The sequence below is a fragment of the Tetranychus urticae genome, chromosome 1, assembly GCF_039701765.1.
Source record: "Tetranychus urticae isolate SD_2017Ah chromosome 1, NJAU_TeUrti_SD_1.0, whole genome shotgun sequence".
Lineage (NCBI taxonomy): Eukaryota > Metazoa > Arthropoda > Arachnida > Trombidiformes > Tetranychidae > Tetranychus > Tetranychus urticae.
This window is the reverse complement of record NC_142958.1, coordinates 26,412,722-26,434,420: the sequence shown is the minus strand read 5'-3', so window position 1 is coordinate 26,434,420 and position 21,699 is coordinate 26,412,722. Positions and strand designations below refer to the sequence as shown.

The 21,699-nt window shown below is 30.7% G+C and overlaps 5 protein-coding genes and 2 long non-coding RNA genes across 8 annotated transcripts in view; 2 read left to right on the top strand and 5 right to left on the bottom strand.

Moving 5' to 3' along the window:
- Window positions 1–492: 492 nt before the first annotated feature.
- LOC107364569 (uncharacterized) lies at window positions 493–1,652 on the bottom strand. Its single transcript, XM_015931991.3, has 3 exons — window positions 1,473–1,652; window positions 1,165–1,408; window positions 493–1,086 (listed from the first exon to the last, which is right to left on the bottom strand). The coding sequence occupies exons 1-3, from the start codon at window positions 1,512–1,514 to the stop codon at window positions 683–685; spliced, it is 690 nt and encodes a 229-aa protein (XP_015787477.2). The 5' UTR covers window positions 1,515–1,652; the 3' UTR covers window positions 493–682.
- Window positions 1,653–1,977: 325 nt separating this feature from the next.
- Window positions 1,978–4,317, bottom strand: LOC107364568 (homer protein homolog 2). 2 transcript variants are annotated; one of them, XM_015931989.3, is made up of 2 exons: window positions 4,079–4,317; window positions 1,978–4,010 (listed from the first exon to the last, which is right to left on the bottom strand). In XM_015931989.3, exon 2 carries the CDS (start codon window positions 3,760–3,762, stop codon window positions 2,407–2,409), a length of 1,356 nt encoding a protein of 451 aa, XP_015787475.1. In that variant the 5' UTR covers window positions 3,763–4,010; window positions 4,079–4,317; the 3' UTR covers window positions 1,978–2,406. The 2 variants fall into 2 exon arrangements, with proteins under 2 accessions (XP_015787475.1, XP_015787476.1); XM_015931990.3 differs by having other exon boundaries at window positions 4,147–4,317.
- Window positions 4,318–4,344: 27 nt separating this feature from the next.
- Window positions 4,345–5,995, bottom strand: LOC107364570 (protein Abitram). Its single transcript, XM_015931993.3, has 4 exons — window positions 5,656–5,995; window positions 5,348–5,566; window positions 4,823–5,099; window positions 4,345–4,720 (listed from the first exon to the last, which is right to left on the bottom strand). Exons 2-4 carry the CDS (start codon window positions 5,530–5,532, stop codon window positions 4,571–4,573), a joined length of 612 nt encoding a protein of 203 aa, XP_015787479.1. The 5' UTR covers window positions 5,533–5,566; window positions 5,656–5,995; the 3' UTR covers window positions 4,345–4,570.
- Window positions 5,897–6,569, bottom strand: Cby (beta catenin antagonist chibby). The gene is made up of 2 exons (XM_015931994.3): window positions 6,228–6,569; window positions 5,897–6,093 (listed from the first exon to the last, which is right to left on the bottom strand). Exons 1-2 carry the CDS (start codon window positions 6,567–6,569, stop codon window positions 6,064–6,066), a joined length of 372 nt encoding a protein of 123 aa, XP_015787480.2. The 3' UTR covers window positions 5,897–6,063.
- A 274-nt stretch (window positions 6,570–6,843) lies between these two features.
- LOC149094855 (uncharacterized) lies at window positions 6,844–8,971 on the top strand. Its single transcript, XR_016198251.1, has 4 exons — window positions 6,844–7,391; window positions 7,534–7,633; window positions 7,726–7,983; window positions 8,049–8,971. It is a non-coding gene; the product is annotated as an uncharacterized LOC149094855 (long non-coding RNA).
- Window positions 8,972–9,430: 459 nt separating this feature from the next.
- LOC107364468 (uncharacterized) overlaps window positions 9,431–21,699 on the top strand; it is a 48,546-nt gene continuing 36,277 nt past the window's right edge. The window contains exons 1-4 of the mRNA XM_015931816.3: window positions 9,431–10,409; window positions 20,566–20,749; window positions 20,840–20,942; window positions 21,075–21,165. Of these exons, the coding sequence (XP_015787302.1) occupies window positions 10,161–10,409; window positions 20,566–20,749; window positions 20,840–20,942; window positions 21,075–21,165 (627 nt within the window). The 5' untranslated portion in view covers window positions 9,431–10,160. The remainder of the gene's footprint in view (window positions 10,410–20,565; window positions 20,750–20,839; window positions 20,943–21,074; window positions 21,166–21,699) is intronic.
- On the bottom strand, window positions 9,672–12,801 carry LOC149094854 (uncharacterized). The gene is made up of 2 exons (XR_016198253.1): window positions 11,853–12,801; window positions 9,672–10,436 (listed from the first exon to the last, which is right to left on the bottom strand). It is a non-coding gene; the product is annotated as an uncharacterized LOC149094854 (long non-coding RNA).

The following is a 21,699-nucleotide window of genomic DNA, read 5'->3' as shown; positions in this document are numbered from 1 at the left end:
ATAAAGATAACTGAACATGAATCCAAAAATTATTAATATCTCCAAGCTCTGCTTTTAGTGCATAAATACATTTTTCTTACCGAGCTAACTTTGAATAGCTGATCATTGCTAACCAATCATTGGTTATAAATTTAGAGTTTGATCTAGTTTCTTGATTTTATCCCCGATTCATCTATGTTTGTTAAAAATGTCCAGATGATTATGATATCATATGTGTTCCAATTGAAACGAAAAAAGAAGGCCAAGTGGATTTAGTGTTGAGATTTTTCAGAGAGAAGAGGAAGAAGCTTCTGAGGAATGGAGCATGTTCAAGATTCCCAAATTTACATTTGGATCATGCTTAAGATGATCAACTAACGACTAAGGAACCACTTTTGTAAGAAGTAAGGACCAAATTTGTTGTGTCAAAACATGATACAATGTGCTTTCAAAATGAAATCTGGATATAACAAAGAGCACAGAAATGATAGAAATTTTGTTGGAATATCGTTCGGTGGCACAATTTTTATCTAAAAGTAAAACCGCTGATGAACATTGACAAACTTATCCATCAATGAGGACTAATCTTCATCATATTTCATATCTTAATCTCAAATGAAACCCAAAGATGACCGAAAACAAATTGCATTGAATTTTTTTCAATGGATAAGGATGAAGAGTCCACTAACTGAAGAATCAGAGTTTACTTTTTCTTAACTCTTTTTTTCTTTACTCGTTTAGTAACTTTTCCCCGAAATTTCGAAGCCAGCGTTGTTTTCACTTTGGTTACGATTCCAGCCAAGATTCCGGTATTTTTTTCTTTCTCTTTCGTTTTCTCTTTTACTTTCTCTTTCTCTTTTTCCTTCTCCTTCTCTTTGGCTTTCATTTTCTCTTCTTCTTTGATTTTAATTCTGGTTTCCCTTTCTGTTACAATTCGGTATGGATCATACTTGTACCTGTAGCTCTGCAATACTTTGTCAATTAGACCTTTATCGCTTTCATCCACTAGCTTGGCCATTTCATCAAATTTTCTGATCTTCTCTTTGTAATCATTATATTGCAAGAATATTCCATCTCGTTTACAATATCTTTCCACAATTCTGAATGCTTGAATAAGATTAAAATTTAGTCATTAGTAACAATCAAATGGACGGCAAACAATAAAGATTGATAAACAATATTAACCTGGTTTACGTAACAAACCACAAGTAAAACACAAAATAATGTTGTAAAGCCAAGCGCCTTTAGAGTTAAAACAGGCCACACAAGGGATACAAACATCATGTGAAAAAATCCATAAAAGCACAAGAAAGATGAAAAATACTAGACCAATGATTAGACATTGAAGTACGATTGTATGGAGAAAGTTGTCGACGAAATCAGACAAAAATTTCAGGGTATCATCTTGTACTTCACTAATATCATAATACTGTAAGAAAACAAGGAAAATTATTGTATAATTTTTCTTTGAACAAATCTCATTATTTGATTACATTGAAATACTCATCGCCATTCTCATCGGTTTTTAGTACCATTTTGTGGACTGTAATCAGTGTCTCGTAACAATATCGGATGCAACGGCCTTTCAAATCCTCTCTCGTTTAATATTCGTAATCTCTCTTAAAATCCTTTCAATTGTCTGCATCTTTGCTTGATATTTTAATTTTCATACTCATTCGTTATTTTAAAGTAATGTTATAACAATCCATTTCAAGTTAGCAAGGACATTGAATGGTGAATACAACCTTCGGGATAAGAGTCAAACTCGATCGAACTGTAAGTGTGAAAAATTTTAGCAAAAATTGATATTTTCATTGTAAATCTAAAGTTGGTTTATACTCCTTCACTGAGCGTGGGATTTCATCTCTAATTAAACCAAACCTGACTTTCTTGTCGATGGTCGAGAAAATAGGACACATGAAGGAAATCATAATCGCCTTCATAAAATTTAAAGACGTGAAGAATGGGTTTAAGAATACAAAGGGACATCTGATGAGATAAAAAAGCGAATTTCTGTTTTTTAATAAAATGTTTGTCTTGTTATTACATTACATTTCAGGTAAATCTTTCAAGACAAGCAAAAACATTGTAAGATATTTCCATAATAGGAACTGATTATTATGGCTAACAAAAATGTAGATAGAAGTGTAAATAAACAGAAACATCTAAAACTAATTGTCAATTTAATAGATTAGTAATAGTGTTTACTCGACTTTTGTTTAGTTGAGAATTGAGAATCTTGATCATGATTTACCTCGATTATAGTTGATATTATGATGAAAATGAGGAAGATGAGAGAAGAAAAAAATCTTTAAAAGAAATATGTGAAAGCATCGAAAATGAGAGGTTCGATGCAATCATATAATAATCATAATATTAATGCGAGTTGCTTGAGTTTGCTATGGTGTATAATTCACAAGGATATAATCAGGAGGTATTGAGCAATGCACTAAATTCTTGATGAATTGTTCGTAATTCTTGAATATTTTGTCCCAAACGTAGATTAACCTGATCCAACATTCCTTTTCGAGCATTGTCTGAGAATTTAGATATATCACTATGGTCTTGCAATTGGCTAACTTGACTTCGAAGGTTTTCATTCTCGGTTAACAGTAATTTCAATTTATCTTCCACTTTTTGACTGGCACCATAAACTTGTACATGAGACTCTAAGCTTTTCTTTAATAGCTCTATCTCTTTATCCTTTTGTTTTATTGCAGAATCCAATGAGGCAGCACTTGTCCGCAAATTGTTCATTTCTTTGCTCAATTCTTCAAGTGCTTCAGGATTACCATGACTAGCTTCCAATTCAAGAATACGAATTCGCATTTTACCATTTTCCTCCTTCAATGATTGTAATTGTCTTTTCCATTCTTCAACGTTAACCGTTGACTCTTGTAAAGCACCGGTCAGCCTTGCATTGTTGTTTTTCAATGTTTGCAACTCAATTTCCCATTTTTTTGCATTCGCAGAGCTTTGAGCTAAGGCTAATTTTAATCTCTCATTTTCATATTTCAGTTGAGCTTCTGTGCTAGATTGTGGAAGCATTATGGTTGAGCCTAACTTTTCTTTGGCCCCAGCAACACTATGTTTAGGAGATTCGCTCATCAATTTGTTAACCTGTAATCCAGATAAACTTTGGCTTCGCTGATGAGCAACTAAAGTTCCTCTAAGAGAACCGGAAGATGAATTTATTTCGTTATGTTCAATGGGCAAAGAGTTTGTATTTAAAGAGGACAATTCACCAGCACCAGAAACATTTACATGAGTATTTAAAATATCTTCGTTCATTGGATCACCTGTACTTGATGAAACAGTTGTACTTCGATGAGGTGTCGGACTTTTGCTCATTGGACAAATAATTGGTCCACTTTCACCAGAATGTGTACCATTGATCTGTTGTCCTTTATGAATTGCCGAACTTCGAGATGCTTCTTTAACTTCTTGAAATTTTTCAATAAATTTATTTAATTCAGCTTCAGATGCAAATCCAAGACCATAAACAGTATTTGCACGTATATCAGACCATTGACCAAATTTTTGACTGGTCTGAGTAAATGTCATCCTAGGAGTAACAGTACTATTGATAACTGGTTTATTATCTTCGACCGAGATAATTCGATAAATATTAAGCGTTGGGTCATGAAAAAAACATACATTGACAGCTTGACAAGACGCCGGTATCCAAGATCGCTTTGTTTGGGGATCGATGTGGAAGACATGAGCCTTACTAGTGAAGATTGGTTGTAACTGGGAAGGCCTAGATTTTTCTGACGAAGACATCTATTCACAATAATTTGACTTTGATTAATAGAGAAGCCAAAAAAACGAAACAAGTTGAAGATAAGGGAAAAATGAAAGGGTCCTCAGCCTTCGATTTAGAGATATTCCTTTTCAGCTGATGGATCACTTGTTCACAAAGATTTCGGAAGCTCACAGTTGATTCAGTTATTACAGATGTATTGATTGAGGCTATTAATTACACTTTGTGTTACAGGTTTTTTGTCGTCGTTTCATCTATTTGTTCGATTCTATGATCAAATAAAGATAAAAAAAGTGAAAGGTAAATCAAACGGTACAATTGAAAGTAAATACTCACAAATGAAATTGTAAATACCAAGAGTCGGATGAAAGAAAAGGGTGTCAAGATTTTTCTCAAGAACTCACTATTGATTTCTGACCAGTCCCATTGCTATAATTAGATTAATTACCCTGTATATAACATTAACAGGACAGATATGAAACCAAGGAAATCAAAATTACCTTCATAAATCGAGCATTTGAAGGTTTAAATTAACAAAAATAATGAAAATAAATAAACAAAAATCGGTAAACATAGAAGAATAAAAAGAGACATCTGGGGAGAAAAAAGCAAAATAACCGAGTTTTAATACACAAAATTCACAAGACATGAATCTACAAGACAAGCAAAACACTGAAAGCTATTTCCATATTAGGAAATGAGTTCCTCCGAATTTGCGCACATATCAAAAGTTTTAAATACAAAATTGTCCAGAAATGTAATTTGATGACCATGAATAGTTAATAATTGGTTCCATAACCAAAGAGGCCATAAATAATTATAGTGAAATTATGAATCACTTTCAGTTATTTCGTTATTTTTTGGTTCTGATTCATCCAGAAATTTTTTGTAATCAGTCCACGACATTAAGCTTTCTTTTTCGGTCTTGAAACTTTTCACCAAAGGAAATATAATAGCGATGTAACCCTCTGACCATGGCTGCAAAGACATAAAATATTTAAGATTAGCATGATTATTTCTGGACTCAACCAGAGTGAGATTTGCATTAAAAACCTGATCTGATAATTGAGCTTTACATACTTTTTGTCGTAAAATGTTTGGGTCAGTGAAAAGTTTCTCATTGATTTCGATCAGAGTGCCTCTCATGCAGGCGAAAATTGCATAAGAAGTTCCATCTTTGCATGTAGCGATACACAATTGAGAATTCTGGTCAACTCTTTGTCCACCTTTTTTCCATTTACCCGAAACTTTGTTATCAAGTCGGTTTGTGTTGTCTTTTACTTGAAAATCAAGTTTCTCTACTGGACTGTCATTAGTAAGCAAAGGATGGTTATGAGCCAGAGTAACCACTCCAATCCTGTGAAATCAATTGAAGATATAAAAGGATAACAAAAATGATCAAATATTTACAATAATGATTAACAATACCGGTAGATAAGAAGTGATTTCAAAAAAATCAAGAAATTTCGGTCAAAGAAGACGAGTATGCAACATGGAATGAGAATTTCTATCAAAATGTTAACATCTCTTAGGACCAGAACAGCTAAGACTGCATGATATGCAAGAATATTAACATGATATTGATTACATGAATGATAAACCAACCTATTGCTATGAAAAAGTACACATTGATGGCCAATATGGCATTCAATAGGAACTCTTTTGGTTAATTTTGGCGCATAAAACCTAGGCTCAAAATATCTTTCAGTTACACAAGGCCAGTCAGGTAAGATTCTTTCACATGGAAGAGGGTAACTATCCGTAGGTCCAACCATAATTGGATTATCCATTCTATGTCTATTGCTGCTTTAGATAAGATTGAAACTGGACAAAAAGATTGATGAAACAAAAGAAGAAAACGTGAGATTACTCTAATACTGAAAAGCATGAATACTGAATTAAGATTTACTTACCTTGATAATGACTATGAAAAATTTACGAAGATTCCTTAGGCTTCAACGATTAAGATCAAGATAAATATTATGATTGAACATTTAGTCACAAGAGAAAAAAATATGGTTTAAAAGATAAACAGATGATCAAGTTTCAAAACAAACCCAAACCAATGTATAATTATTTTCACGATATACTACTTTTAAATTATTGATTTCGGGTAGTTTAAATGTTGATGAATGTGAATATAAAACTCATAATGACACACAAGTTATCATTTTTATAAACTTGTAAAAAAAATGATGAATAAAAGCACAAAAAACACGAGAAAGCAAGTATAAACAGCTTTGAATCCAAGCAATATCTTCAAACAGCAGGTTTGGGTTGCTGTGGTTTTTGAATTTTGTTTAATGGTAATTCTCCCGCCGTTAGTCAGTTGTTTCCCCTTTTTCAATTACCTAAAAAGTAAATACAAAAACCAAATAAGAAAATTGAACAATAATTAACTAATCAAGATATAATCAAAGGGTAATTCCTCTTTGGATACAATTCAAAGATATATCTTGAATGAGAAAGAGTCAGGTTTACTCACCAGATCAACCAGTAGCTCTACTTTAAGCTTAAGCATTCGATTCTCCTCGTGCAATGTTTCGATCGTCTTTTTCAATTTAACCAATTCAGCTTTATTGCTATTGCTTTCTTTGCTGGCTAATCTGGCCGCTGTCTCATCTTCATCTTCTTCATTGATCCATTGTCCTTTGGTTTCATCAAAGTGTAACATAAGTTGATCACCAAGGTCCAAATTCAATGATTTAAATTCAATAAGTTGATAACTTTCATCCAATTTTTCTGGAACAAAGGAACGAGACCCAATTGGATTACTTTTCCGAGGTTTAGATAGACGAGGATTGAACTTATCCGAAAATAATGGCATAATTAAACTTAATCAACAAACCAAGAAGTGACAAAAAATGCATAAAATATTTTACGCCTAACCTTATGAGTAATTTGTTTGTTTTCATTGGTTATCGAGAAAGTTTGTCTTTATGTGAGAAAAAAATGGTTACCAAGATACCGGTTGACCTGTGATTAGCAACAGAGTAAAGATGGAAGCTGTTGATAGGAAAACAATATCGTCTAACTGATACATTAACAAGTGTAATCAAGTATAAATGATTAAAATTTGTATCTAATTTGCGACAATTTATTAGACCTGAAAATCTGTGATGCTGTTGAACCAGAAAATGGTAATAATCAAGAATCTGGAAACAGGTCAACTGAACTTACATGTTGCTGTTACTTAACATCTTGCTTTTTTATTTGTGATCTTCTATGTTTTATCAATTACTTCGTCTTGGCTTCTCTTTTTTGTCTCTTTGATGGTCACCATTATTATCAATATTAACCATTATCATCAGCTTCCTTGATCATGAAGATTGTTGAGCTCATTCTGATCTAACGAACCATTCACTGTGTCGTCATAATAGGAGGACAAAAAGACAAGGAAAAAAAAGTGAAAGTAAAAATGTATTACAAAAAGGATCCAACAACATCAAATGGTATTACTTATCAATCAAAAGAAGGATGAGTGTGAACAAATACAATAATAATGTTAATCATGATAATGAACCGTAATTTAGGAGACAACAAAAGTCAGATTTAATTCATATTGTATCATAAATATATATATTCTTACATGTATATGTATATCAAAAGACACCCTGATGATATAATCTATCACTTACATTGAAGCAAGGTAAGTAATTTTTCTCTTCTTTCTATCTCTTAATAATTTCAATTCCAATTATGATCTGATTATTGTCAACTAAATGTAACTTATAATTACAACAATGTACAATAAAATAATTTCTTCATATTTTTCTTCATTCTTATAACAGGGTTTGATCATTTTTAACTGGAATCAAGTACCATCATCTGGAAAGATCATCATGATCATCATAATCATAATCATCAAGCAAATTAGAAAGTGAATTGAATGTGAGTAAAATGTATAAATTAATGGTAAATTTTGAGTTAAAAAAATTTATTTAAAGGAAATTAATTCTTTTTCTATTATCCATTTCTATTAGATAACTTTCCTTCTCAACCAACAACTCAGGAAGATGATGGTCCTTTTGGATTTTGCTGTTATTTACACCAAAAAAATTCATTTTTAACGATACAGACAATTAAATTCCCAAATTTTGACTGTTGAAGCTACAAGATAAATCTACTAATCTTCATCATCAACATAATCATCATTAGCATTTTCATGATTCTCAGTAACAACAAACACATACAATGAAGTTAAATGGGAAAAACAGTTTTGTATCCGTAAAACTTTCCAGGTAACACTGAATATTCAATTAAATTAAAACCAACTCCTTTTTAACTGATTATTTTTAATCAACAGTGAAAAAACAAACAACTGAAAATCAATTGGCACAAGGAACATCTATAAAGATGGAACAAGAAAAGGAAATCAAGACTGTATAAATAATTATGATTAATATATTTTAAATATATAACATTAATAAAAGTCAACCGAGCGCTCCTCAAAATCAGACAAACTTGGCCAAAGAATGGTTATTCAAGAAAATTCAGGATAATTTTTTCTACATTTCATCGTCTGTTTCAATTTTAATGATCTGCTTTATCAAGTGTAGAGGTGTTTAAACATGTAAATAAGCAAGAAAAACATATACATTTTACCATGAGTTGAAACAAGTTCCAGCATGAATTGTATACAATTCATTCCATCACATTCAAAGACTTTGAATGATTAGATGGAATTTTGGATGATTCTTTTCAATCATCATCATCATCACTGCTAACAACATCATGGTAACTCTTCTTCCGCTAAAAACAAACCAAAAGCTATAATATAATTAATAATTGGTTGAATGAAATGCATAATACATCTTAATATTAAAAGAGATGGAATAGGCAAAAGGCGAATATCAAGAAAAGTTGAACCCTAACGTAGACTCAAACCTGAACTGGACTGATGACCATTTGACTCTCACAGTGAATCTGATGGAAATGATAGATCGACTTGAATTTTGTCAATTCAACATCAATTCATTATCCACAAATTGATAAACAATGCGAAAACCATGTAAACCATTAAAAGAGAGAGAGCGAACCTTCATTACCGAAAAGGCTTCCAACCCTTAAACCAACAGAAAAATTGTATACATTAAAACCATCAATCCTATGTAAACTCAAGTCTTCAAATTAAGTAATTTACTCTTTTAACTTGATTGTATTAATATGCTGATGAGTTAAAATAGATTACTGGCATCATCATTAAATCATCGAACCTTAATGAGCAAATCCAATTTTAAAACCAAATTTAAACACTGACAATCTTTTGATATCTTAATCTATGTTGAACACTTTCATTTTACTTTCGCCAAAAATCCCAATGTAAATGTTTTTCCTTCTTGTTTACGGCCATCACTATCATCATCGCCAGCAAAAACAATGATCAAACCTTAATTCATTAATAAGATCATCATCAAATGGCCATTAAAAAACAACAAACAACATGAAAACGATTAAAAAAAGAAGAGAAATGAAGATGACGTTATTTCCTCTGTAAATAACCTAGCCCAATGTAGAGTCACAAATCTTGAGATGAGAAGACGAAAGCTGATTATAAAGTAGAAATACGTTCGAAAGTTAAGAAGATAAAACAAGTTTTACTCTCTCTTTCCCTTTCTTTCTCTCTCATCATCATCTCACTTTCTTCTCTCTCTCTCTCACTTCCCTGTTTCCATACTTTTACTTTCATTTTTTCAATGTTTACCATTTCGTCAAGATTCAATTTCATTCGCTCAGCTTATAATCACTGTTGCTGCTGCGATTTCAGCTTTTAAGTTTGCATTTTTTTCTCTCATTTGTGAATCGATTACGTTGTTTTTTTGAAACTAATTTCTAATCAACAATCAATTGTTTGACACCGCAAAGCAATCATACCATACTTATCATTTATCACTTGTTTGCACTTTGTCCTTACCCAGTTCACCAATGATTTTTGATAATTAATCCACACCGTAATTAATCGTCTCCTCCTTTCCCTCTCATAACAAACAGTCTCATCCAATCTACTCATTTACTTGCATTACATTGTGAGTTGACCGTTTTTTTAATTGTTTGAATGTTTAAATTTAAAAATGTTAACCATTGGCAACGAGTTGAATCGTCTTCTCAGTTGATTGTGCACACATTGAGGATATTATGATCTCCATTGGATCCCGTTGCCTTGCTTGTCAATATTTGTGTCAATTTTTGTATTAAAGTGCCAAGTGATTGTCAAATGGACATTCCAAGTTAAACAATAATGGAATAATTGTGACCACATCTTGGATTTCCAAGGCCTTTGATTGCTGTTCATCCAAATGATTGTATAGTCGTTTGATTCCTCCAACTTGACTCCTTTTTTATACCATATTTAATTACACACCGTCCAGCCAATCCGGAATAATTGCCGTTGAAGCCTTGCTTCTGTTTAACCATCGCCATGTCTAGTTTAAGTTATCGTAAATCATATCAAGTTAATGATAAAGGTTTTGATTGTCACCAATATTGTATGTCCTTGCCTGACTTACGCTACAATGGTAAACGCAAGCGAAAATCTCTCTCATTCATGTTCCGTAATTTGATCAGCTCATCGCGAAGACAACTGTCAACCTCTGGACACATTTACAGGCAAATTGAATGGAAAGTATTTGTGTTTACAGTTATCCTGCCAAATGGATCCAAACAAAAGGTAAATCCATTGAAAATTAACAGCCATCTGATAAAAAAAATCAAAGGAAAACAATCAATATGCAATTTTTCCATTTCTAATTATTTATCGGTAATCATTATTGCCGATTTAGCAAATGCTGGGAAACAGTAAAAAGCTTCATCAATATCTACCTTTACCATCATAATTAATATGAAACGTGAATTAGTGGAAACTATTAGACTTTATCAAAACACACTAATCAATTTATTTTTACATTGATTTGTGTTTACATTTTCCAACAGTTTTCCCAAATTGGGTTGATTGTGATGATGTCAAGTCAGTTATAACCATAATATCATAATTGAACACCAATTGAAACTGCAATGATATTTTCTCGTTAGAAATTTTTCTAGTACCTCAAAGTGATTAACCTAAATTTCAATTGTGATCGATTTGATTGTGGAGATTAAAAATTGTTTTTCTTCTCCCTTCATCAATGGTAAATTAGATTTGGTTAGATGTTGCTGGTTATTGTGGAAGTTGTTAATGATGATTGTGATGGGTTTGATGTGGTTTAATGTACAAGGATTTTTTCATTTTTAAGATTGATGGATTAGAAAATCATTGAAAAGTCTATGTTCAGAAATAATATTATCATTTACCTTCTTCTACCTTTATTTTGCACTCACAAAGTAAGTGGCTAACATTAACTTGAAGTGCAAAAAAAAAGTAAAATTAACCTACTCTTAAAACCACTTCTGGTTCCATTTCTTGTGACTCATCATTCTGACCCAAGTAAAGGTCAAGAGTCCCGTTGCCCTAATTACTGGTTATACTGGATATTACAAATGCATTGGTTTTTTAGCTTGAAGCAGAGAAAATAAGATGAAGATGGAAAAGGTAATAAATGAGATGAGGAAAAAGTCGATCATGATAAATGTAATTGAAAACTTTTCCAAGTAATATTATCGATGATAGATAGATGGATAGACGATTTACTAGTTTTGACCTTGGGTCAGCCCGAAGACCACATACTATTTGAAAGATGATAATCTTAAGCTTTGGGTTTAAAGCAATGTTACACAGACTTGGATAATGCTTGATACATTAGATAATGTTAAGTCTTTAAGAAATTTTTTAAAGGTAAAAATTTTCATTTACCTTTCTCTAATGTTACACCTTTACACATTTTTTCTTGTATTTCAAATCTAATGTAACTACTATTCAATGTGATGTCAATTCAAAATCAATGTTAACTCAACTTTTTTTATAAAGCATAATCATTTCGTTGTGAGTTTTGTTTCAATTGATTTTCATTCTTTTTTTGTAGCTTCATTTGATTGAATAGTTGATCAAGGTTATTAATTGTACACTTCATCCCTAAGCTTGCTATTATTGCTTTACATCAAATTTATGTGTTGATGATTTCATAAATAATTTATCGAATCACAATCCAATTGGTAATGATAAGATTTAACTAACCTTTTTCGTTTCCATCGAATGCCTTTTTTCACCTTTCCTCCTTCTTTAAATCGCTCGATCAAGTCTCAATTAAAATGCCTTAATCGACTATTGATGATAAGACGATTAAACGCAAATTGACCATCAATTAGAATAGAAGAATTATTCTCCTTAGAAAGTTTGAAATCAAAAGTTGAATCGAAATATGTTAAAGGTATGATTAAAAGCCATTAAGTCAATAGTATTCGTCATGATAACTCAGCTAATAATAGCTAAATGACGAGAAATGATTTTTTGTTAATATTGAGAATTTGTTTTGAAGATCTGTAGGTGTAGATAATAACTTTCACTGTAAAAAAATCACAATAGGACAATGATATTACAATATCATTAGCATTTATATTACATGGAAAAAGAAACAATCCAACAACAAATTCATGAAGACAATGAAGAGATACTGTTGTCGTGAAATTTTCTTCAACATATATCGTGACAAATTCACAAGGAAATAAAAATAGAGAACAAGATGATGACAATAATGAGGCTGGTGATGATTATGTTGATAACTTTGATGGTATCAGTGACAATAGATACATGGAGTTTGGTATTGTGTCAGTAAAAGTATCATGAGTTGACTGTCCCACAAAGAATACAAAATGTTGAACAAAGTAAAAACATTGCAGTAATAAAATAGAGAAAGTTGAATCAACTGTTGCTATAATTTTTTAAACATAAGCGAAAAAAAAGGAAAAAAAAGATTTACTTAACATAATCTCAGGAGAAATCTTAGGAGACAGAAAAAAATATGAAATTAATATGAAAAGCACATGAGACAGAAAAAAGTAAAACTCAGACGATAATGACGACATGAAGATAAAATGAAGAGTGGAAAAGGTCATTAGATTGAAAAGATTTGTCAAATGTCATCTCAACGTTAACCAGAAGCCAAAAATAATCCTTGGTTTTAACCAGAAAAACTCTGACACATTTTGTTAAACCAAAAAAAGCGGTAAACAGAAGCCAAGATGTCTGCTTACAAGGGAAGTGACCTTGCTTGTACGATCATTTTCGATTTTTTTCGACTTTATTTTGTAGAGGACAAAAAATAATTAGACACGTATTTTTGCTTTTTTTACGCCGGTGCGCGGTTTTTGATATTTAGGTACTTTTAATTGAAAATAGTAATGAATTGCAGTCACTGAGAAGCAAGTAAAACAATGAAAAACAGAAAAATGAAAAATCTTAATAAAAATTGTGAAACACTTTTCAGTGACTCCAATAGATTTCAATGCAATATCCTCACTTAAAAGTACCTAAATATCAAAAACCGCGCACCGGCGTAAAAAAAGCAAAAATACGTGTTTAATTATTTTTTGTCCTCTACAAAATAAAGTCGAAAAAAATCGAAAATGATCGTACAAGCAAGGTCACTTCCCTTGTTAGATAATTTTCACTTTCAAATCTCTTTGTTCTTAATTCTTTGCTCTTCCTTTTGCTCCTTTGTTTCTCCATATGAGTAACCTTTATTCTTGCAATGTAGCCATTTTAATTTTCATTATTAAATCAATCAAAATAATTAAACATATCGACATTCAGTCTTTTTGCGACTCAAAATTAGTGAAAATATTAGCTGTTTGAAAAATGTATCCCTACAAGTAAACAACTAATGATGCCTGATGGTAAGTAAATAATTATTTCTGATTTCTTTCCTTTTTTCCCGATAAAAATTTCTTTATACATTACATTTATTCCGATTGATGGTATCATTTGAAAGGAGTCCGTTCAAGACATTTTTCCAAATCAGTTTACAAAATAACGAACATTTTTCCAAACTTGATTACTTGCTAAGAGAAAACGTTAGATAATTGCCCTGCAGGTTTATTTATTTCACTATCTAGTCCAATACATATATTAATAAGTGTAGTTAACCAAATGGAAAGTTGGACATTTTTTGATTCCTACTTTTTTGCCTTCATGTACCACTCGTTCAACCTGATGCTTTCCTTGATTAGTTGATTAATTTCAACTTTTAGCTCTTTCACTTGCTCGCTTCACCTCTCAATCAACCATCTTTCATTACCTTTTTTTTTGACTCCATTACGTTAAATTACCATTGATTTAATATTTACCTTGTTTGACTCTTACAGGACTCATATAAATATAACTTGATTACTTTTCCCTGTTATTTCCACATATTTCAACTCTACCATTCAATATCTCACACGTTGCACCCTGGTTTCTGGGATCGTGTCCACCTCATCTCTATCTCATCTTTATCACATTTCTTTACACCCAGTCTCACAGATTAGCTAATAATCCAAGGAAAATTATGATTGGGTGCAGATCTTTCATAATAAGATTATAAACGATTCAAGTACTGTGACAGTGATGATCGAAAGTGCCTTTCTCACCCCAAAAAAAGGAAAACTTGATAATTAGACTTGAACTAAAATCCTTGAAAGAATCAAGTTTCTTGGTGTTATGCATGTTTTATTCAATTCGTTTTGTTAATATTGTTTAGTTGTTGGTTGTGCATAGCGTAAATAAATAGCAAAAACGCAAACAACAAATCCAAATAACATCAGTTGGCAGAAAGCAAGAAAAAAATGAAAACACAAATTCAAATATCCAATTGTTTGTGTTAAACAATGGCAAGCAAGCAGATCTTGCAAATTGTACAATACAAATTAACCTGATACTTTTTTTGGGTTTCTATTGATTGTTCAATTTGTGTATTAATGATAAATTAAACCTTTCTTGTATTTTTACATAATTTAGGGGTTAAGAAGCAACACCAGCCAAACATTGAAACACACATCAATCCAATCATGTCAATCAAATCCTTTGAACATTTATACTTTGCTTACTCTAGTATGCATTATTTTATGTAAAAAGTGTAAACGTTTGTCAATCAAAATCAACAGTATTGTTCAATTGTCAATGGATACCTTTTTTTTCATTACCAAATGAAAATGGTGTCCCATTAATGTAAATATACAATTAGCTGAATGTTTGAATATCCAGTTGATTATCCTTTTCTGTTTGAATGTAAATAATTTGTTGAGTAAATTCAACATATTCAAGGTTTATTGTTAAATTTTGCAATATAAAATATCCTTTGATTGTATGATCAATTTTCAATTCCTGTTCAATTAGAGTTACATAGAAATGAGATTCAGTGAAACTTGTTTTCTTTTTCTTGAGAAAGTTGAAACTGCCGGTTTCAGGTAACATTACGTGAATATTTAAATTTTGTGGTCAACAAAATTTGATAATCTGAGCCATATTATTATTGCATCTAATTTCATTGAAGGTTGTTGTTTAAAATTATGAGAAAAGGCTATTTTCACCATTTTAATGTGATGTCTGAATTTACGAAATGCTGCCCATTGACTTTCAAAGCTTTTACCTAAACCCTAGTAACAAAAGAGTTTCAAATGAACCTAATAATCATAATAATATCTTTATCAAATGTTGATAAAGATATTGATTGTTCAAGGTTTTTCAGTTAATTTCAATCCAATTGTTGATTCCTAATTCCATTTCTGGATTCATCTAATTGTAACCTTTTTTTCAGGCAAATCAACTGTTAATGGTTAACAAAATAGTCAACAAAAATGGTTACTTTCATCTCATCAGAGATCATTGCCTTTAGTGGCTCAAGTTTCAATCAAATTATGTGATTACTAAATTGTTTCAATTGCAGCAACTAATCAACATTAAAAGTCAGTTTAGAGGTTTTTCATGTTTTTTTCATCTCTTTTTGATCTCTTTAAAGATCACAAATAAACACTCATCTTGATCTTTCAACTTGATGATACAGATGCTGATTTAAATGTCATTAAATCAGGTTTAATCTGGACTTTGAAAAAGCCAATCAAAGTGAAAATAGGGAACTTCATGATATTTTTAGAGATATTAGATGAAATATGAAATTGGTCATAAAAAAGGCATTTAAAGCTTTCAGCTATTCCAATGTAATCTTCAACTCTTTCAACTTGATTTATATCAAAATTTTAATCACTTATCAATGGTGTATGAACTTCAAAACGATATAAATTGTTAACGAATTCATTATAATTTGAAAAAAATCAACTCTTAATGCCATTGACCATCAAATTTACACCTAAGAAAAGAGATGAGAAAAGATCTGATTTTTCCTTCAAAGGCGTAATTTAATTAAAAGGTATTTCCACTTTGAGTTATAAATACTTTCCAATAATGATAGATTATACAAATTGTTCAATTGAATATTATCCATTAAATAAGCTGTAAAATAATAATCCTTAATATAATGATTATCCAATGAAAATATTCATATTATCCGTTTTAAAGGTTAAAAGTGTTTATTATTCAGTCTCATTTCAATTCACTTTCAATTGACTGAACATTTTTTAACCACAAACTCATTATTTTTACTTCTTCTGACCGGAAACTTGATTCTCATTTAATCTGTATAAACTCAGCATGATGAATTTATCGTCAAAAGTAGACAAAAACAAATTTCGTATCATGTAAGTGAAAAAATGTGAACAAAAAGTTGAAACAAAAACCAAAAAAATGAGTTCTGTGAAAATCCAGATCAAAATACAATCAATAACCAGTTAAATCAACTGATTGTTTCAACAGAGAAAAAACATGATTTTTTGTATTAACTGGACAATTTAGCGACACAAAAGGTTAATCAACTAAAATTGAGTTCAGAAATTGATTAATACGGACAATTGAAACAACTTTGCTCAACAATCAATCAACGTTTAATCAAAATCTTTGTCTTGAAATTATCTTAAAAGTGAATCGAAAAGTCGATTTTATTTCAAATTGTTCTTGAAAGATGTTCTAGTTGATCAACTCTCGTCTAATTGTAACCCAATAGTCAGAGTCAATGAGTTTTCATTGAATGCAATGGAAAACAATTTGAACCAGTTTCTTGGAGATTTTTGGTTAAATTTAAATTTCAATCTTACTCTGAATGTCAGGAAATTGCTTATGAGCGTGAAAAGGAAATCACAATTTAAGTGAATTTATCAACAAGTTGATGATTCAGATGAATGCCTTTCATGACATTGATTCAATTTAATGATAGTCGATGAAACAATGTTATTAAACCAATTATTAAAACAATAATCTGCCTCCTTATTACCATTAAAAATGATTCAGATCATTATAAAGGTAAAAATGTAAAAAAAGATTGAATAATTTGAAAGGTAAAATGATAATTTAAAAATCCTGGAACAATTTAATTGATGAAAAAAAGGTAAATCATGAAAGTAAAAACAGAAAAGTAAATCAAGTCTTTTCCTTTGATTAGCCTTGATTAACCAACAATTGACTTAACCGTTTATTAACCTCAATATAACCCAATATTCAGTGTTAAAGTTGTCCTTTCAATTTACATTTTCTTACATAATTACAAGCAATTTAACCCAAACTGTCAACAATTTAGCAAACAATTAAACCTATGTTTTAATCTTCATCTATTGTTGCTGTTAAAGTGATTGATTAGAGACAATTAATTATCTCTTTGATTAACCTTAAAAATTAGTAAATTATTTGTATTATTCAACATTAATACACTTTTCCCTAAAAGCTTTCAATTTAGTCTTTAATTGTTTCTTCTTATTGTAATTAACTTGAATCAATTGTCACGGTTTTTACCTTTCCCATTCATTTACTAATTGCAATCTTGTTAATCATTTTGGTGTAATTGTTTCAAAGTTTAACTCAATATTGTGAACAATTTCAAGATCAAGCGCGATTTTACCTTAAATTGAAAAACCCTTGAAAATTGAAGCAACAATTAAATTACCAATAACTTGTAATTAATCAGTATTAACTTACACTCTTAACTCAACCTTTAATCAATAAGCTAATTAATCAACATTGAGATTGTGAAGAAGCCACAATTAAAGGTTAACCAATTGAAGGATTTACCATTATTCAAGGTTTTCATAATTTAGATTGAAAAAAAACGCAAATGATGAACACGAGTAACAATCAAGAATCAAACGTCACTTTCAATTGTTAATCAACCTGAATGATTGTAATGAAGGTAAAAGTGAGAGGAAGATAATGAACAAATCGTCAACTTGATTCACCAACACAATTTTTGGGTTTCAATGTTTATTTAAACTTAATTTAGTAATGATTACATCTTCTGATGGTGTTGATGATATTGCGTTCCCATTAAGAAGCTAAACTTGAATTATCATTTAAATTCAGTTCTCTTTTTTTTCAGTGAAAAGTCACCAATTGTGCAAAAATGTAGATCCAAGGTTGACACAATTGTGTGAGTGTCTGTTTGCTTGGAAATCACTTTAAATCAATTGTCTTTCATGTTGACAAAACTGTTAACCATTGTTGACTTTTGATGTGAAAAATTGTGATTTACTATTAAATTAATTGTCTCTCATTTGAACCCAAAAAATGAGTGAAAACAAATAGTGAAAATTTAATGTTGATTGTGTACCAAAAAAGACCAGAAAAACCAACAACAATACAAGACAATTTAGGTTTGTTTTGCTTTTCTCGTTACCTTGTTCATAGCACACTTGACCTTGCAATTGTAATTGTAATTTCACTGTTGTTGGTCCATTTTACAATCAACATTGTATTTACATTGTAAACTGTTGTAAAGTGAGGTAAGAAAAAAATAGAATCTGTTTAATCAGTTCCAAAAAAAGGAACCGGATAAAACAGTTTAAGGCACTTTCATTTTGAGCGATCACAATTGATAATTTTCAATGTTAGATGTATGCTTGGTTAATCAATTGGTTAATGGTCAAATCTTTCCATAGAGACTGAAACTGGAAAATTGAGACAAATGGAAAGACCAGAGAAAACGTTTTCAACCCAATAAGGGAAACCCTTTTGTCTCTCCACTTTTTACCTGAAATTATCCAGAAATTTGTTCATGTTGCAGCTAATAATTCAGCTTCTTTAAGATTGTATTTTAATACAAGATTGTATCCAGGTTTGTGAGCAACATTACAAATTGAAATGAAAAAATTCTTGATCAGTCAATTTTTGTCGACCTTTCTTCTAGTTGCTCTTCGCTTCATCAAATTGGCCACTTCTGACCATTCAATTGAAAGTAACATGAAACTAGATAAAATTGAAAAGGTTTAGTTATCTGCATTTCGTCCAACATAAAAAATTATGGGCATTTTACAGATGTAACAAGCTGAGTCTTTGCCTCTTTGCTTCAAAAATTTCTGAGCGTACTCGGTTCAAAGCTAACGGCAGAAGTATCTCTTGATCTTAAGAATTCCTTGATCAATCGAATTAGTTTGCATGAGTTTACGATGGATTTTATTAAAAATGGATTTGTTTTTCATGTTTTTCAGAAAAGCAAATTGGTTTTATAGCAATAGAAGTGAGTTGAAACTGTCTTTGATATTTGTTTGAATGAAATGGCAAATCTATGAAATTCAACTCAACGAAAAATGTTGAAACAATTTACAGAAATTATAATTCAAAGTATGATTTGGAACAAAAATATCCCTCTCAAGCCTAGTTTTCATGGAAAATAAACTACCAGAATTTTGTTCGATTCGTCCCAGAATTGATATTTTTCCAGAGAAAAATTATTCTGAACAACTTAAATTCTCAGTTGATATTTTATTTCAATCAATTCTGTTCACTTTTCTTTTCTATTCTGATCATGTTCACAATTGAATTCCATAGTTTCTGTCTTCTCACCTAACATGAAAATTTTCATCATCAATTGTTCAAAGACTGTTGCCTTAATTGATTGCTGTTTCATGTTAACACTAATCACGACCTTTATTCCGATGTAATGTGATTAATGGATCTTTTTTTCCCAACCAAATATGATTGTAATGATGAACATTTGTTTTTATCAACAGAGAAAATCTAATCAATATCATTATCCTTTTCTCAATTTCTTGATATTCTGTTTTTACCCTTAACCCTTTCCAAGCGTATATTTACCCATTGAAAGCTTCCAGGCAAACTGGTGATCAACATCATGAAGAAAGAAATTATTAGCAGAAAAAAAGATATTTTTGATTCGTGATTAAATTAAAAAAGTTGAAGATCATCAAAAAACTGATCAGCAAACAGCCTTGTAATAATTTTAATAATGTATAAACAATCACTCATTAAACCATCATCATTATCATCACCGGCCAGAAACACTTGTTGATTGACGTTTCACTGAACAACATCAAAAAAATATGGAAACTCACCATTTGAAGCTGTTTTTGCTTTCAATCTTTCACTTTTTGATTATTGTTCATGCCATTTGTATAATAGTTTGAACAAAAATCATTATACTATTTAGTGAATACAAGATATTACCAAATGGCGATGAACCCTTTCCAATTGTTAGACTCACCTAAACTCACAGGTGAACACAATTGAAATTTTGGGTAAAGATTATTTTCTTTGATTGCAAGTTGAAAATAAAAAAGGCTTTTAAATGGCAACAATACAAGTCTAAATAGTGTAAACAGTGCAAGTGAAAGAAGACAAAAATGGCTTAAAGTGAATGATGAGAATCCATTGATTATGAATCAGATTATAGTTGATATACACTTGAAGGTAAAAGGTTAATGAATTTTGAGTAATCTCTGAAAGGGTTGGAATAGGTGTTTGTGCATATTGATTGTTATCCAACTGTTGTTTACCTAAACTAATCTTTTCTCTTCCTTCATCTTCTTCCTTCTTCCTCTCCATCCTTACGGTATTATACGGGCATCGGTCAACCTAGCTGGTGGGTCAATGTGATGAAACAATTCGTGATCTTGTAACACCATTGATTGATAAATCTGGTGTTAATCAACCTTGCCTTAGATGGATCAAGAATGATGCTTTAATTGACATTGATGCAAAAGCCTATCATTTGGAAAATGAAGAGATCAAATTGAGTGAAGCTTTGATTAACAAAACTTTAGGTGAGTTAACCAGATAATGTATCATTGAATAATCTCTAACATCTAAATGTATTTTACCTTCTTGTGATTCATTCTTTTGCTGTTGTTCAGGTCAAGATACTCGATACGGAATTTTGGAGGAAATTTATTTAACTGAAGTTGATTATCAAATTACTTTACAGAGTCTTAAACAAGTTTATGTTCAACCTTTAAGGTAAAGTTAACATTGAGAGGAAAAAGCTCAAGTATTGAATCCTTTCTTCAGTCACATCATTGTTTAATGTTAACAATTAATCAACCTTTTTACACCCAAAATGTTAACCATTTTTGATAATTTACTTTGCAGAGATTCAACTTACCTCAATGATAATGATTTAAAGATACTTTTCAATTGGATTGAACCAATATTATCATTAAGCAGGCAACTTCAATCTGAAGTAAGTCTTTCCTTTCACCTTTTATTGTATCATTTCATTGGCAATACAATGGTTTTGTTGTTGTTTAATTGTGACAAAATCTTTTCAAGTATTTTGGGTTAATTTGGTTGTCAACATTGAATTTAAATTGCAAATTGCAAGCTTACTGTTAATTGATTGTCAATGAATATTAATAATGTTTATTTAAGATCATTAAATGATCCTTTTTGCTGATAATTTTGTTTCAGATTCAACTGATAAATGTCAATGTTAATGATTACAGGTTCAACAATTGAGAGTTAATTGTTTATTCCAATTTTATCAATTTACCAGTTTTCAAATTCAATTTAAACGCCCAGTTAAAACTTGTTAATTAATGATAATTTAGTTGATAATGTGTTCACTTTTGTCTACATCAGATAGGTGGGTCATGAGTTGGGTTGAGAGATGAATTGAGCAAAAATTCATTATCAAATTGAATCTCAATTTTTCCAGTAAATAAATTGCTTAGAGACTTTTCAATCAAATTGAAACCTTTCTTGGTCTTGTTATTAA

Excerpts from the sequence above, each read along its gene's own strand:
- LOC107364569 (XM_015931991.3), bottom strand. The coding sequence starts at position 1,514 with ATGGTACTAAAAACCGATGAGAATGGCGATGAGTATTTCAAT. Across the intron at positions 1,409-1,472 it reads ATGGCGATGAGTATTTCAAT|TATTATGATATTAGTGAAGT; the intron begins GTAATCAAATAA and ends GTTTTCTTACAG. Across the intron at positions 1,087-1,164 it reads TGGTTTGTTACGTAAACCAG|CATTCAGAATTGTGGAAAGA; the intron begins GTTAATATTGTT and ends ATCTTATTCAAG.
- LOC107364568 (XM_015931989.3), bottom strand. The coding sequence starts at position 3,762 with ATGTCTTCGTCAGAAAAATCTAGGCCTTCCCAGTTACAACCAATCTTC.
- LOC107364570 (XM_015931993.3), bottom strand. The coding sequence starts at position 5,532 with ATGGATAATCCAATTATGGTTGGACCTACGGATAGTTACCCTCTTCCA. Across the intron at positions 5,100-5,347 it reads GTACTTTTTCATAGCAATAG|GATTGGAGTGGTTACTCTGG; the intron begins GTTGGTTTATCA and ends TTGATTTCACAG. Across the intron at positions 4,721-4,822 it reads CAAACATTTTACGACAAAAA|CCATGGTCAGAGGGTTACAT; the intron begins GTATGTAAAGCT and ends ATGTCTTTGCAG.
- Cby (XM_015931994.3), bottom strand. The coding sequence starts at position 6,569 with ATGCCATTATTTTCGGATAAGTTCAATCCTCGTCTATCTAAACCTCGG. Across the intron at positions 6,094-6,227 it reads TAGAGCTACTGGTTGATCTG|GTAATTGAAAAAGGGGAAAC; the intron begins GTGAGTAAACCT and ends TTTACTTTTTAG.